Genomic DNA, 17111 nt, shown 5'->3' with positions numbered 1-17111 from the left:
CCGCACAACTCCATACAGCTCTGGTGATCAAAGTGGGACCAGCCCCGCGAGGCCGTACGGCTCAAGCGACCACGTTAGGTCGCGCTTGCCTCATGCAGTCGCATGCTCGTGGGACAGACCCTTTACTACTTAACCAAAATACCTCCTAAAAAAATAACTCCAGGTCTCTGTAAACTGCACAGATTAAATATAATCGTCCTAACAAATTACCAACGAAGGTTGTTGCCTGTTTTTAGCTCCGCATCACGACAAAAACTGCTTCTTGCAGGAGTTATCGTCTTGAACGTTCCCACCTCAGAGAAGAACTTATTGAACATGAATCTTCAATCAAAGCACAAACAGGTCTCCCACTCCCACCAGTCCTATGAATGCACTACCATTGCTGCTGCAGTTGTGCATTGATACAAGTTATGTCAGAATGTATATTTTCCTTTGCTTGTACAGCAGCTTGTGAAAACAGAAATGGAAAGCAAACAAAACAAACTTTTATGATGTATTTTCTGAAGTGTAGCCACTGTTGTGATGTACGAAAACCACCATCTGACTAAAGACATTTGTCCCCATCTCCTTTCTAATGGTACGTCCTTTTATTCTGAAGCTATGGCCTCTAGTCCTAGACTCTTCCACTAGTGGAAACATCCTCTCCACATGCAATCTATCCAGGCATTTCACTATTGGGTAAGTTTCAATGAGGAGACCCCTCATTCTTCTAAACTCCAGCGAGTACAGGCTCAGTGCCTTCAAAAACTCAAGATAGACACAAAATGCTGGAGTAACTCAGCGGGTCAGGCAGCACCTCTGGACAGAAGGATGGGTGACGTCACAGGAAACGGAAATGAGAGATTTATAGATATTGAGAGGCATAGAACAAATGAATGAAAGTTATGCAAAAAAGTTACAATGATAAAGGAAACAGGCCAATGTTAGTTGTTTTCTATGTGAGAATGAAAAGTTGGTGGGACTTGGGTGGGGGAGGGATGGATGGAGAGAGGGAATGCAGGGGTCATTTGACCTTGGAGAAATCAATATTTAATCAATATACCGCTGGGTTGTAAGCTGCCCAAGTGAAATATGAGATGCTGTTCCTCCAATTTGCATTTAGCCTCACTCAGACAGTGGAGAAGGCCTCGGACAGAAAGGTCAATGTGGGAATGGGAAGGGGAATTAAAGTGTTTAGCAACCGGGAAATCAGGTAGGTCCATGCAGACTGAGCGAAGGTATTCTGCGAAACGATCGCCCAGTCTACGTTTGGTCTCGCCGATGTATAAGATTTACACATCTTGACCAACGGATACAGTAGACGAGGTTGGAGGGGGTGCAAGTGAACCTCCGCCTAACCTGAAAGGACGGTCGGGGTCCCTGGACAGAGTCGAGGGAGGAGGTATAGGGACAGGTGTTGCATCTTCTGTGGTTGCAGAGGAAGGTACCTGGGGAGGGGGTGGTTTGGGTGGGAAAGGATGAGTTAACCAGGGAGTTGTGGAGGGAACGGTCTCTGCAGAAGGCAACAAGGGGTGGAGATGGGAAGCTGTGACTAGTGGTGGGAAACCGTTGAAGGTGCAGAAAATGTGTGAGGATTATGTGTTGTATGCAACGACTGATGGGGTGAAAGGTAAGGACTAGAGGAAGGGGGACCAAGGGCAGAACTGTGGGGTACCAAGGAGACACGAGTGAGGGCCTCATCTATGATGGGTGAGGGGAACCCCAATTCCCTAAAGCATGAGCACATCTCGGTCGTCCTAGTATGGAACACCTCAACTTTGGTGCAGATGCGACGTAGACAGAGGAATTGGGAGTAGGGGATAGAGTCTTTGCAGGAGGTACGGTGGGAAGAAGTGTAGTCGAGATACAGTAGTTGTGGGAGTCGGTGGGTTTGTAATTGACATTTGTCTCCTGTGATGGAGACGGTAAGATCAAAAAAGGGGAGGGAAGTGGTCGGAGATAGTCCAAGTGAATTTGAGTGCAGGAGGCCGCACCAATGAAGTTGTCATTGTAACGGAGATAGAGTTCAGGGATAGGGTCAGTGTACGCCTGGAATAGGGATTGTTCAACGTACCCAACAAAGAGGCAGCAGTCATAGCTGGGGCCCATGCGAGTGCCCACATCTATGCCTTTGGTTTGGAGGAAATGGAAGGAATCAAAGGAGAAGATGAGCCTTCAGATGTTAACCCAATCATTCCTGAGATCATTCTCGTAAACCTCCGCTGCACCCTCTCCGCTGGAACATCTCTTTAAGTGTGAGAATCTCAAACACCGATTCAGGACTTATCTGGACTTACCTTGTCTGAACATCTGGACGCCCGCAACGGCGACTGCGGAGGGTTGAGGTCCCGACCACGGGGGGAAATGGAGGAGGACTGGCCAATTTTTGTGCCTTCCACCACATTGATGAATGCTGTGGTGGATGTTTGTGTAAATTTTTATTGTGCATTGTGTGTTCTTTTTTTATTGTACCGCTGCTGGCAAATTCATTTCACTTGCACTTTATGTGACTCGACCTTCAAGGAACCATGTACCTGTAATCCTAGATCCCTCTGCTCTACAACACTCCCCAGAGGTCTACCATTCACTGTGTAGGTCCTGCCCATGTTCGACATTCCAAAATGCAACATCTCACACTTTTTCTATATAAAATTCCATCAACCATTACTCTGCCCACATGGCCAATCGATCCAGATCCTGCTGCAATCTTTCACAACCATCTTCACTATCTGCAAAACCACCCACTGTTGCATCATCAGCAAACTTGCTAATCTTGCCCTGTATGTTCTCATCGAAATCATTGATGTAGATGACAAACAGTAACGGGCCCAGCACTAAACCCTGAGGCACATCACTAGTCACAGTCCTCCAGTCCGAGAAGCAACCTCCCACGTACAAAACCATGCTGACTATCCCTCATCAGCCTTTGTCCATCTACATGCCTTTATAACCTATCCCTCAGAATACTCTCTCCAGTAACTTACCAACTACAGATGTTAAGCTCACGGGCATACAGTTCCCAGCATTTTCCCTGGCAGCCCGTCTTGAAAAGAGGCACAACATTTGCCACCCTCCAGTCTTCCGGCACCTCCCCTGTATTTAAGGACGACTCGTAAATTTCAACCAGGGCTCCCGCAATTTCCTCTGGTGGGTTTGGGACTGGGGAAGGGAACAAATATGTAAATAGTTTGGTCCAGTCAAATGACCAAATGTTCTACTGTCATCAATTTCACAAACAAAAATAAATTGACAAGCAAATAGATCCAAGCCGTATGATCTGTGGTCCTGAACATGAAGCAAGCAGCTCTGCCACAATAGACACTTTGCATTAATTTACAATCTACATTCAGAAACCTGTTCCCACAATGTTGCGCTAGCTTGGTACAAGCAATTAGTTTGTTAAGATACTTCAGAAAGCAGTTATGAGTCAGGCACATTGAGTCTCTCTGGATGTTTGATCTCCTTCCCTAAGGATGTACGCAAAAAGTTGGAGTAACTCAGCGGGACGGGCAGCATCTCTGGGGAAAAGGAATGGGCGATGTTTCGGGTCGAGACCCTACTTCAGGCTGAAAGTCATGGGAAAGGGAAACAAGAGATATAGAAGGTGATGTAAAGAGAGATATAGAACCGCGAATGAAAGATATGCAAAAAAGTTACGATGATAAAGGAAACAGGCCCTTGTTCGCTGTTTGTTGTGTGAGAGTGAGAAGCTGGTGCAACTTGGGTGGGGGAGGGATGGAGAGAGAGGGAATGCAGGGGTTACTTGATGTTGGAGAAATCAATATTCATACCACTGGGTTGTAAACTGCCCAAGTGAAATATGAGATTATGTTCTTCCAATTTACGTTTAGCCTCACTCTGACAATGGTGGAGACCTTCGACAGAAAGGTCAGTGTAGGAACGGGAAGGAGAATTAAAGTGCCCGGCAACTGGGAGATCCTTCCCTAAGGATATTGGTTTAATTCCCCAACCAGCTTCATGGTTACTTTTTCTGCATCAAACTTTACAGCATTGTCAATACTTACTCATTTCTTTCATAACTTCTGTTTCAACAGGGGTGTGATGATCCCATCCTTCCTCCATGGACTCTGCTCGAATGGGTTGGAAGGATCTTGGGCAGGTTGGAAGCTCACTATACTCATTCTCAGACCGGCTCCTGGCCAAGATCAGATTATCTAGGTGTTGGCAGGGCAAGTCCTGACAGGAGAACATGTTGTCCTCCAGTAGTTGGCCCGGTGCTGAGCCAGGAGGGGAAAAATAAGGATCTTCAGTGAGATAAGTGGTAGGAAACATTGCCTGGGAACTGAGATGCGAGAAGGATTGGCTCTCTGGGTCTTCGTGAACATTGGTCTTATCTTCCTGAGCAGATTCCCAATGACAGGGATTCCAGCTTCTCCCAGCTGGTGGTAAACTATTGCATTTGGTTGAGGGCGAATCATTGGAAATGATACTCAGCAATTCTAAGGAACCCATGTGGCTGTATCGCTTGATGTCAAATGATGCCTTTGGTTCGACAAGATCCTGACTTGTGATGGTGAATGGGTTGGACTTGGCCCTGGTTAAGCAGGGCTTGTTTACTGACTGTATTGCGCTGTGCAATAGTCTCTCTGAGTTGTGGGATAATTCACCCCATGATGTCCTTTTAATGTTTGTGTCAAGGCTCAGGCTCATCTGTTGTTCTGCTCCTCTCTCAGACGGACATCCTGCCACGCAAGTAGAGTCCTGGATATGTTGAGAAAGATCTTCATTTTTACTGGGGTTACTGTCCAAGTCTGTTATTAATCCATGAGAATGGCTGTGCCAAATGGAGAGGAATCCTGACTGATTGTATTGATCCACTATTGGTAAGTCTTGATCCATGAATTGTAAACTTCTTTCCTCTTTTGGTGGCCTGCAAAGATAAAAGAAGGTGCTGTTAAGTAAACATACAATAGTTTTAGTCAACCGTAACAAGTAAAGGGCCAATTCCACTTGGGTGTCATTTGCCCGTAATTTACGCGACATCATTTACGTGTCACGACGCACGATGCACGCATGGGTGCGCATTACACGCTCATGGTGCGTGGTGGCGTAGGCAGTGATCCACAGTCGCGCGCGGCGCCCCCAGGATTTTGGGATGTTCAAAATCTTCACGCGCCGTATGCGTAACGCGCAAATGACGCCCAAGTGGGACAGGCCCTCAAGTTTCTGAATTAAGTTGTATTAGATCTTATCCCTTCACTCAATTGTTGTGAATACTAGTTGAAGTATATAATGGGGAACATAAAGCTGTTCTTCATTACTGATGGGCAAATTCATTTGCATTACAATGAATGGTTCTATGTCAAAATCGGAAACGACATGAGTTGCACTTTACTAACATTAGTTTCATGGAAACTGCATACATTTTTTGTCTAGTGAAGGGTTAGGTAGCATGACGTTGCTAGTTCTACATGGCGGATATAAACTGAATTTGCCACAGAAAATTAAGCCAGAACATTTTAAGCCTACATATTCTTTTATAGCGACGACGTTATTTACTCTTGAGCCAACTTCACTGAAATTAAATGTAACTATTTTTTTAATTGTCAATAAAATTTAAGTTTTGCAAGAATGACACAACATTCCCTCACCTTTTAGTTGTTGAAGATTTACACTTTATTCAGTCCAGATTGTGTCACAGTCCAGTCTTTCTCTCCTCCTTCCTTCCTTCCCCCCCTCCCCCACCCCACCCCACTTTCCCCTCATTTTCCATTCACTATCTGATCTGCCAATATTGTGTTCATTCATTCTAGTGTACACATTGGTTTAAGGTCAGTGGCATGGATGCTGGAGTAAGTCAGTGGGACAGGCAGCATCTCTGGATGAAGGAATGGGTAACGCTTTGGGTCGAGACCCTTGTTCGGACTGTCAGGGGAGATGGAGATACAGAGATAAGGAAGTGTCAGAGTGAGGCCCAGCGCAAATTGGAGGAACAACACCTCATATTTTGCTTGGGCAGCTCACACCCCAGTGGTATAAACACTGACTTCACTCACATTCAAGTAACCCTTGCCTTCCCTCTCTCGCTGCATCCCTTCCCCATCCCAATTCTCTGACCAGTCTGACTGTCCTCGTTTACATTTTATCTCTGTTTGCTTTGTTGTTACCTTCTCTTAGCTGTCAATGATCTATTCTACATTTTTCTTGATCTCCATTCCCTTGGTCTTATTTTCACACCATACACTTCCTTATCCCTGTATCTCCCTCTCCCCTGATTCAGTCTGAAGAAGGGCCTCGACCACAAACGTCACCCATTCCTTCTATCCAGAGATTGGATAAGGAGTTGCTTCTTGACCTGTCGATGCAGTTTCCACTAGGTGCCTCTAGGTGGCAGCAGGCTATTTTCCTTTACAACCAACACCAGCCAGCATGTCATGCAAAATACTGTTGAGCTGTACTAAGTTCAATTTAGCTCACTGTGTGTATTCTCACCCACCCACGGGTGCCTCCCACCTGCCTATGCTTACTTGGGCCGGATGTGAAGGGTGCTATATTTGGTTGGTCTGCAAACCAATCTTGAATAGCCAGTAAATTATAACTGAACAGATTTCTTGGAGAGATTAGCTCAAGAACAAAGGTTTATACCTTACTGCAGATCACAGCAAGTAACTTTGCTTGTGCATTGACCAATTATATTCCCAAGCACAAACATACCACAATGATTTCTCTACAAAAATGTGTGAATCACATTTTCGCAAATATATAACACTTATGTTTTCAGCCTGTTAAATGGGATTCTAAGATGTCGAGGCTTAAGCTAATTTGCATTTCAGACACTCTAGTTACTATTGGATCTGAAGAATGCAAGATATCTTGACTGAACTCATTGCCAACTTCTGTTTCCTGGTCACTAGCTGGTTTTATATCCACTTCTGGAAGAAATTCATCATTCCATTTCTCTCCTGCTACAATCATTCGGTTAGTGTGGATCCCTCTGACGTTTGAATGAATCTATCTATCTATCTATCTATCTATCTATCTATCTATCTATCTATCTATCTATCTATCTCTAAAATGCTAATCTTGTGCTCTTCCGGTTTTGCGTTTTTTTCTATTTGCGTAAAAACGGTACACGATAACGCTACGATTTTTTGCCACTTACTCATCATTCTCCTGTGATACAAGGGCAATATGTTTTGTTCCAATTGATGGTATATTTTAAAAGTTATTAAGGTTTACAAATGATAAAAAAACGCGCATGGCCAGATTGGTCTCCTCTCCTGTCAGTCGCCGGGACAGCGACACCCCTTCCTGCACCATCGCTGCACTGATTGGCCGGGTCTGCTGTCAGTCACGGGCGGCATCCGCCTCACCCGGCGAGGAGAATAAAAAGCTGAAGGAGCGGAATGAGCATCACTAATGCTCCGCCGGTTGGAGCAGCGTCTGCGGGCACCTCCGTGATGCGGAGCGCCCAAGCAGTGGGGCCTTGCTGAATTTCAGAATTTGCGAAGAAATCTATCTCTTCCTCTTTTTTCAGTTTTTTTCCAGTCTCAAAACACTCAAGTTTGATTATGTCTGGATTACCTTTCTCTGCATCTTCCTCATGAGGGTTCTTTGGTTATTCTTGTAACTGCCACCTCTCTATTCTCTCCTCTGAAGCTGGCTGCACCAAACTTAAGTTGTTGAAGTCTAAGGTGGATTAACAAATCTGGTGGAGTGAATCCTGTAGTAGAATGTATTATGTGCCATTTAATCAAGAAGTTAGTTGTCTTATGATTCCTAAATTAAGTTATCATGGAAAACCTGTCTCTTTGAGACTCCCTTCAGAATATGTACTGAACCTTCCACTGCATTGTTGAAGACCAAACAGAATGGGGGAAGAAATGAATGCTGGAAACCATTATATCCTATGAATCATTGACAAAAATATGTGTTAGCTGTGGTTCAGTGTTTGATACCAACTCCTCAGATAGTTTCATCTCTTTTAAGCCATCTCAATGTCTTCACTCTGCTGTTGTACAAGATCACACATGCCTATCTTCAATTCATTTTGAATGCATTTCAATAACTGGAAAGTTATTGCCTTTATAGTTACTTTCTGATATGATCACATATGGTCCTGCGTTTGGACTGTTTGACCTGCTGCCCTCTGGAAGGCGCTATAGGTGCATCAAATCTAGGACAAATAGACTCAGGAATAGTTGTTTTCCGAAAGTCATAACTACTCTTAATTCACACATGCACTGACTTCACAGCCCAACACCCGGACTTCCATCTATTCTATCCACGTACTGAAATTTGGAACTGTAATGTGTATTGTAACTGTAATTTTTAATATTTTTTAAAAACATTTTTAATATTTAATATAATCTTTAAACATCTGCCTAAGAATACCACCTATTCATCCTACACCATTTTGCCTTTATAGATATGTATATAGCGCCGCAGAATTGTGCACCTATCCCCCCCCCCTTTCTCCCTTTTGTTTTTTTTTTTCTGTACTAAACTATATGTATGCACTGAGTACCAGCTGCTTTTAATCTCATTGTACATGTATAGTGACAATAAATGGCATATCTATCTATATCTAATTTCAGATACCCCACCTCTCCCTGTGTTCCTTTTCCAATGCCACCAGTCCACCCAGGGTCTCTCTCCCTTCGTTCACCTTTTCCACCCTCCCTCCTTCATTACCTTGACATCACCCTCCCCAACCTGGTTCCATCTGCCCATTCCCCACACGCCCACCCACCAGTGTTTACTCTCTCTCGGTTTATCTTTCCTAATCCTTCCCCCATTTGGTTTCATCTGCCCATCCTTTCTCCCTTATCTGGTTCCACCTATCAGCCTCTGCCTCCACCCTTTTCCCTTGTCTCTCCACCTAGGTCCATCTGCCTATTTTTTTTTATTTTCTTATGTTTCCACTTCCCACCTACCAGCCTCTGTCACACCTCCTCTATCTCACTTCTATATGCTGACCATCTAATCCTCTACACTCTCCTGATGCAGAATCTCATCCTGAAATACTGACCATCCCTTTGCCCCCAGAGCCTGATACATTGAGGTCCTCCAGCAGTTTATTATTTGCTCCTGAAATGGTAACACTGGCCATATCCATGTCTGAAGTAGGGTCCTTGGTGATATTTTGCTTTACTCCTGAAAAGCTGTGCCTACTGATACTAATTCTTCGAAATCTCTAACAATACCTGGGCACGGCACAAAATTCCTGACAAACCCTTCATCTGCACATTGCCCGCATAATCTGAATGTGACTTTTCCAAAACCTGCCTACTCAGGAAAATGCGGATAAAATATTCCAAAAGTACAATTCAAACATCCTTGGTGAGTGGATAATTTAAATCTCCTGTTGTAAACTATCTGAATACTTATCTAAATTTTATTGTCACAATAGACAATAGGTACACGAGTAGGCCATTCGGCCCTTCGAGCCAGCACCGCCATTCATTGTGATCATGGCTGATCATCCCCAATCAGTACCCCGTTCCTGCCTTCTCACCGTATCCTCTGACTCCACTATCTTTAAGAGCTCTATCTAATGTGCCTGTCCCACTGTACGAGGGAATTCAACAGTTCTCCCGAGTTTTCCCCTGATTCGAACTCGGAGAATGTCCGTAGCGGGTCCATAGGAGTTTGTGGACGTCTCGTAGCGGCTCGTACGAGTAAAAAAGTAACAATTGTTTTCATCACGAGTATTTTTTTTGCTCGTGGACATTTTTCACAGTGTTGAAAAAACATCACGAGTTTACCGGATTTCCAGAGTACCTACCGTTACTCGTACAAGCCGCTCCGAGACATCCATGAACTCCTACGGACCCGCTACGTACATTCTCCGAGTTTGAATCAGGGGAAAACTCGGGAGAACTCTTGAATTACCTCGTACAGTGGGACAGGCCCTTAACTCTCTCTTGAAAGCATCCTGAGAATTGGCCTCCACTGCCTTCCGTGGCAGAGAATTCCACAGATTCTCAACTCTCTGGGTGAAAAGGTTTTTCCTCATCTCCGTTCTAAATGGTCTACCCCTTATTCTTAAACTGTGGCACCTGGTTCTGGACTCCCCCAACATCGGGAATATGTTTCCTGCCTCTAGCGTGTCCAATCCCTTAATAATCTTATATGTTTCAAAAAGATCCCTTCTCATCCTTCTAAATTCCAGAGTGTACAAGCCCAGCCGCACCATTCTATCAACATATGATAGTCCCGCCATCCCGGGAATTAACGTTGTGAACCTACGCCGCACTCCCTCAATAGCAAGAATACCTGTACAACCGAGAACAGGTTCATTAGATTGGTATTGAATGTTTGGAGACAAAAAGCTGCTGGTGCGCACCCTTAATAAATTGACATGTCATGTAGCTAGAATATGAAACAATGATGTTTACCCTTTGGGGTATAACATCTGCTGATACTAATGTTAATAATTGGCCTTTTATAATATACCATTGTATTTGCTTCATTATATTAAGTACTTCATCCGAGTAGTTTTCCAGACTGACTGTGCTTTGCACTGGGAGGGGGCAAATGCCATTTTTGCTGTGGGTGCCTCTACCCATGATGAAAGAATCTTTGGTGTGTCACTGAATTTCTACATCATGACTTGGGGAAGTTTCCACCTGTGGGAGTTTCCACCCATGGGAGAATCTTGAACGACGGAACAGGGTTACAAGATTAGGGAGCTATCATTTAAAACGGAGGATAGACACAAAAAGTTGGAGTAACTCAGGCGAGACGTCACCCGTTCCTTTTCTCCGGAGATGCTGCCTGTCCCACTGAGTTGCTCCAGCTTTTTGTGTCTCATCTTTGGTTGAAACCAGCATCTGAAGTTCCTTACGAAACATTTGAAGCGGACGGATTTAGAAACTGCTTATTGAAAGGAATCTCTGGAATTCTCAGCCCCTGGAGAGCTGTGGAGGATGGAACATTGGGGATATGGAAAGTGGGTGGATCAGGGATTTGACCATTACAGTGATGTGGCGCAGGGAACAAGATGAGACCGAGTGTGAGGTCTTGTTATTCAAGGGAGTGTTCATGGACTAGTTCCCCTACTTGTACTTCAGTGAGAAACCATGGGAGAGATGCATGTACTTCAGTAATATTTTGTGCTGGAGTAACTCAGCGGGTCAGGCAGCATCTGCGGAGGAAATGTCTATGCAACATTACAGGTCGGGGGATCCTGACCTAAAATGATGCCTATTCACAGATTCTGTGGATGCTGCCTGACCCACTGAATTACTCTAGCACTTTGTGTTTTACTCACGATTCTAGCTTCTGCAGTTCCTTGTGTCTCTGAGTGGCATGTTATTTGTTCCAGCTACAATCGCCACTATTGTCATGACAAAGGCTGCATTGTCTAAGACTACAAATAACTTCCAGGTTGAAATCCTTCCAGAATGAATTTAAGATGTTTCTAATATCCTGACGCTTTTATTTGTGTCTTTTACAGACGATGTTCTTTATATAAAGAAAGTTAAGTATATATCTCCCTCTCTCTATGCCACAGAGGAGCAGACGCTATGAGCAAGTGGTTTGGAAACATTGACGTTTCCTCTGCTGGTCACAGACAATACAATCTTGACCATTACACTTGGTTTACAGTTTGTCAGGAGTGGACACACACACACACACACACACACACACACACACACACACACACACACACACACACACACACACACACACACACACACACACACACACACACACACACACACACACACACACACACACACACACACACACACACACACACACACACACACACACACACACACACACACACACACGTGTGTATTCTGATATACTAGTTCTGTCTGAAGAAGGGTCTCGAGCCAAAACGTCACCTATTCCCTTTTGTGAGTTGTGAGTCTGTGTAATTCTCTACCTCAGAGGGCAGTGGAGGCAGGTTCTCTGGATGCTTTCAAGAAAGAGCTGGATAGGGCTCTTAAAGAAAGTGGAGTCAGGGGATATGGGGAAAAGGCAGGAACGGGGTACTGATTGGGGATGATCAGCCATGATCACATTGAATGGCACGAAGGGCCGAATGGCCTACTCCTACACCTATTGTCTATTACACACACACACACACTTATATATATTTATATAAAGAGTGTGTGTGAATGAATTTATATACAACACAATTCCTCACTGAACAAATTACAAAGCAGAGTACTCACTTTGGGGCTCATTGCATGTGTACAGTGATTGAGGGAGAATTCTCTCCCCAGAGTGATGCAGTTCAACTGCGGATAAAGCTGCTGCCTCACAGCAGTTTGATTTTTTCCTCAGTTGCTGTCTGTGTGGAGTTTGCAGGTTCTCCCGCGAGTTTCCCCCAGGAGCTACAATTTCATCCCAAAGACTTGCTTGTTTGTGGGTTAATTGGTTTCTGTAAATTTGGCACTAATGTGTAGGGAGTGGATGAGAAGGGGATGAAAAGAACTAGTGTGAACAGGTGATCCAAGGTTGACATGGACTTGGTGGCCGAAGATCCATGTTGTATCTCTGCCACAGAAGGTAGTTGAGGCCGGTTCATTGGCTATATTTAAGAGGGAGTTAGATGTGGCCCCTGTGGCTAAAGGGATCAGGGGGTATGGAGAGGAGGCAGGTACAGGATACTGAGTTGGATGATCAGCCATGATCATATTGAATGGCGGTGCAGGCTCGAAGGGCTGGATAGCCTACTCCTGCACCTAGTTTCTATGTTTCTATGAACCAAACAAAATAATCCAATGGTCATACACAGTTATTCTGTAGGTTAAACAATGGTTTCCAACAGTGTCCATCATGGCTTAATTCTGCAGCAACTTGCAGTGTTATTTGCCCCTGGCACACAAGAACCCAATAGTGGCCAAAGGCTAACAAAACCAGTTCCTTGATGACAAGACTTTTGACCACATTACACAAATCCACAGATGTACATACAGTAATGGACCTGAGGCCATATGAAATGACGTTGCCTATTTCCTTCGCTCCATAGATGCTGCTGCACCCGCTGAGTTTCTCCAGCACTTTTGTCTACCTCCGCCATATGAAATGAGTTGAAAACAATAAATAAACTGCTTGGCCCACTCAGAAGAGCCCTGCCCTACTCAACAGAGCAAGTCCCAAGATCGTCTAAATGCTGCACAAGCTCACCATCCTGATGGGCCAGTCCTCTTCAGTGGTTAGACAACAATCAACAAGCAAACATCTGCAGGTACACAAAATTGCTGGAGAAACTCAGCGGGTGCAGCAGCATCTATGGAGCGAAGGAAATAGGCGACGTTTCGGGCCGAAACGTCGCCTATTTCCTTCGCTCCATAGATGCTGCTGCACCCGCTGAGTTTCTCCAGCAATTTTGTGTACCGTCGATTTTCCAGCATCTGCAGTTCCTTCTTGAACAGCAAACATCTGCAGACAGGGCACACTATTAATTGCCTCTGATGCTCAGAAGAGTGGCAGAGACTGGGGAGAGGAGACGGGAAGGTGGGAAGAATAAAGTGGGATTAGTGGGATAACAGAATGAGTGTGAACAGTTAATCAATGGTCAGTGTGGATTCGAGCCCAAGGGCCCATTTCCAACATGCATCTCTAAAATTAAAACAAACGCAGGATTAGTACAATTGATGGTTTTCAGGGGGTCATAAGTTTCAAGATTCTACAATTCAATTAAATGTCTAAAGAAGGGTCTGACCCAAAACATCACCCATTCCTTCTCTCCAGAGTCAATACCTCTATCCCGGAGTTACTCCAGAATTTTGTGTCTACCTTGGATGTTAACTTTATTTTTCTCTTCAGTGATATTGTCTGACCTGCTGAGTATTTCTTGTTTTAAAACACGTTACTACACGGTGACTGGACAGAGGAAAGGCTGCAGAGGAAGATTTGCACAAAAATGTCAATTAATTATCTTTGTGTATCCCTTTAGCACTTATATTCCACCCGGTGCTGGTGTTTTTATGCAGCATAGATCAGGTGGAAGGCACTGTCTCTATAGACGCACTCTGACATACTGAGGATATCCAGCCATTCCTGTTTTGATTACAATCTCCATCACCTGCAGTATTTTGATGTTGGACTACACCTATTGGTCTGAGTAACTGAGTGTCTGGAACATGCCAAGGGCAGCCATGAAATGGCAGTGTAGGACGGGAACTGCAGATGCTGGTCTACACCGAAGATAGACACAAAATGCTGGAGTAACTCAGCGGGACAGGCAGCATCTCTGGATAGAAGGAATGGGTGATGTTTCGGGTCGAGACCCTTCTTCAGACTAAAAGTCAGGGGAGAGGGAGACACAGAGATAAGGAAGGCAAAGGTGCCAAAACGAGACATCAAAAGAGATGAAGTTCAGGTATATGGGGAATAGATCATTGCTCCCCCTTCCCAGTCCTCAGTCTGACTGTCTCCCCGATTACATTTATCTCTTTGCTTTGTTATCATCTTCTCTTAGCTAACAATGATCTATTCTACATTTCCCTTGATCCTCATCTTTTTTGATGTCTCATTTTGACATCTTCCCCTTGCTTTTCGCTGCGCCTCCCTCCCACCCGACTTTCAATCTCGACCCGAAACATCACCCATTCCTTCTATCCAGAGATGGTGCCTGAGTTACTCCAGCGTTTTGTGTCTATCATGGAATGCCAGTGCCTTCATCTTTGGAGAGGGACAGCTGAGTGGTGCTTTATGGAGCACCTGCCAATTCTCTGACATGAATATGTTGGAGGGTAGATTACTGGGGTACCTGTGTCACTAAAAATGGTATCCAGGGTCATGGTAACAGATATTTAAACGGCACAGCAGCAAGCTGAGCTTATACTGCAGCAGCTAAACATTGTTAGGTTTCGAATCGGGCTATAGTAAAAACTGAGGCAACGGCCATTCAATATAACATTGGATCCGAGTGCAATTGACTGTATTTTCTATGTAGATGTATGTAAGTGCTTCACAAAGCCCTGTGCAGAAGGTTCCTGTAAAATCTGTTTAAAGCATGAAGGAGTTTGGACATGTACTTAGCAGCATAAAGTCTTTGTGCGTGGGCAGCAAGCACCTCTGCTTCCTAGGTTTCACAATCTTCTTTCAACTTTGTTCATGTGGCTGGTGTAGTTGTGGAACAATCATTAAAAGTTTACATTCATATGTTTAAAGCAGATAATTATCGGGCGTAGCAGAGTGCATCACCTAGATTCCTCTTTCATGTTTGTGGTTTGGGCAACGTTAAATATTTGTGTTCCACTTAAACTGATGACTAAAGGGAAGCTTTTATTTTCCATACTTGCATCAAGTATTTACATCTGTGAGTGTGAGTGGATGTCTTAAGGTCATAATTGACAGGAGCAGAATTAGGCCATTCGGCCCATCGAGTCTACTCCACTATTCAATCATGGCTGATCTATCTCTCCCTCCCAACTCCATTCCCCTACATTCTCCCCATAACCCCTGACACCCATACTAATCAAGAATCTATCTATCTCTGCCTTAAAAATATCCATTGACTTGACCTCCACAGTCTTCTGTGGCAAATAATTCCACAGATTCACCACCCTCTGATTAAAGTAATTCCTCCTCATCTTCCTAAAGGAAGTCCTTTAATTCTGAGGCTGTGACCTCTAATCCTAGACCCTCCCACTAGTGGATGCGATTCAGACATGGAGCTTCTGAGTGAATATTTCATTAAATGTTTGATTGCGACTGTTTGCGAGTAATATGGGGTTGATATTGCCTTGCTAGAACATCTGGAGTGGAAAGTAATAAAGAATTGTTTTCATGCAGTCCATGATAAATGTGAAATCTTAACGCATGATATCAGGTTGGTGACTGAAAATGTCCTGATGCTGAAAGCATCAATACAAACCACCAAGCAACACAACTTTGCAATGACTGCAAGACACTTATGACCAAGGCTCACTGCGTGAAGACCCACTCGTCAATCTCAATGAATCTCAGTGAAGATCAGTCTCTCAATTACAGATTGCATCAGACCTGGTCCACAATTGTCAGTGTATTGATGGAGTGGGTTGGGTGGGGAAGAAAAGGGGCTGATAGAGTGGGAGGCTTTGGTGGACTGAGCATGTGTTTGGTAAAATGGTCACCCAGCCTACCCTTGGTCACGCCAATGTACAGGAGGTAGATGAAGTTAGAGGAGATGTATGTGAACTTCTGTCTCACCTGGAAGGGATGGTGAGGTTCCTCGGTGGAGGTGAGGGGGAAGGTACAGGTGTGAGGGCATGGGTTACATCTGCTGCGGTTGCAGGGGCAAGCACCTGGCAGAGAGAATGGCCACTACAGAACGGGGGGAGAGTCTGAAGAAGTGTCCCACTCGAAAAACTGCCCCTTCCTGTCCTCCACAGATGCTGCCTGAGCCACCAGGTGAATGCAATACGTTGAGTTCTTTGAAAGATTCCAATGTTTGCAGTTCCTTATATTTCAAAATAAAGGACCTAGTTCAGTCAGAAGGCCATAGGACCATGCGTAGATGTTACGTTGTGTACATAAGTAGCTACTGTCTTAAGAATCTAAGTTGCGATGGTCCACACATAGTACCTGTAACAAGGTGAGTTTGTTGATGGTTGGATGGTTTCTGGCTCGGATCTCGCTGACATCACAGGCAGCTCATTAATCTGCTGGGGCACCAAAATAATACTGTTAGTTAATGTGACCCTCAAGACACTGAGCATTGAACAGGAGGATGAATCTGTTACAAATCCAAGTTTCTGAAGGGCATCTGCAAGTGTAAACATGAAGAGGGAAGTTTCAACTTTAATTAGAAAAAATGCGTTATTTAAAACTTAACAATGGAAACCCCTAAAGACGTAAACAATACCCACGCAACTCCATCACCAAGCGGGGCTCAGCAACAGGAACTGTTGCCATAGCAATCCAGATTGCATTGTAAAGATACTGTAAGTGAAACTTTATTGGATTATTGCGGAGGCACAAGAGGCTTTTGCAGAAGATAGGAAGGAGGATGTACTGCTGAGGTTGCAAGCAGGGACATGTCCAGAGATACCAAGTGAAATAAGAACCTGCCAGTGTTCGGCTGGCAAGGGAAATAAATGTAATAATAATGCAATGGATTTAAATATATTCTCATCACAGAGCCTGGGCCTGGATTTCAATTACCCCGTTAATAAAGGGCCTGTCCCACTTGGGCGTTATTTGCGTGTCATCTACACGAC

General features: G+C 44.4%; 1 protein-coding gene across 3 annotated transcripts in view; it reads right to left on the bottom strand.

Moving 5' to 3' along the window:
* Window positions 1-17111, bottom strand: part of LOC129708577 (tyrosine-protein phosphatase non-receptor type 22-like) — a 110375-nt gene that overhangs the window by 24241 nt on the left and 69023 nt on the right. The window contains exons 12-14 of one of the 3 annotated variants that reach the window (XR_008725371.1): window positions 16477-16556; window positions 4005-4870; window positions 2964-3138 (exon numbers count right to left, since the gene is read on the bottom strand). Coding sequence is in view for 1 of the 3 variants with exons in the window: in XM_055654389.1 (XP_055510364.1) it covers window positions 4005-4870; window positions 16477-16556 (946 nt within the window). In the remaining 2 variants the exon portion in view is untranslated. The remainder of the gene's footprint in view (window positions 1-2963; window positions 3139-4004; window positions 4871-16476; window positions 16557-17111) is intronic. The other 2 variants (XR_008725372.1, XM_055654389.1) reach the window with 2 other exon arrangements.

This window comes from Leucoraja erinacea, chromosome 24 (genome assembly GCF_028641065.1).
Source record: "Leucoraja erinacea ecotype New England chromosome 24, Leri_hhj_1, whole genome shotgun sequence".
Taxonomy (NCBI): Eukaryota; Metazoa; Chordata; class Chondrichthyes; order Rajiformes; family Rajidae; genus Leucoraja; species Leucoraja erinaceus.
The sequence above is the reverse complement of the archived record's forward strand: the minus strand, read 5'-3'. Positions and strand labels throughout refer to the sequence as shown.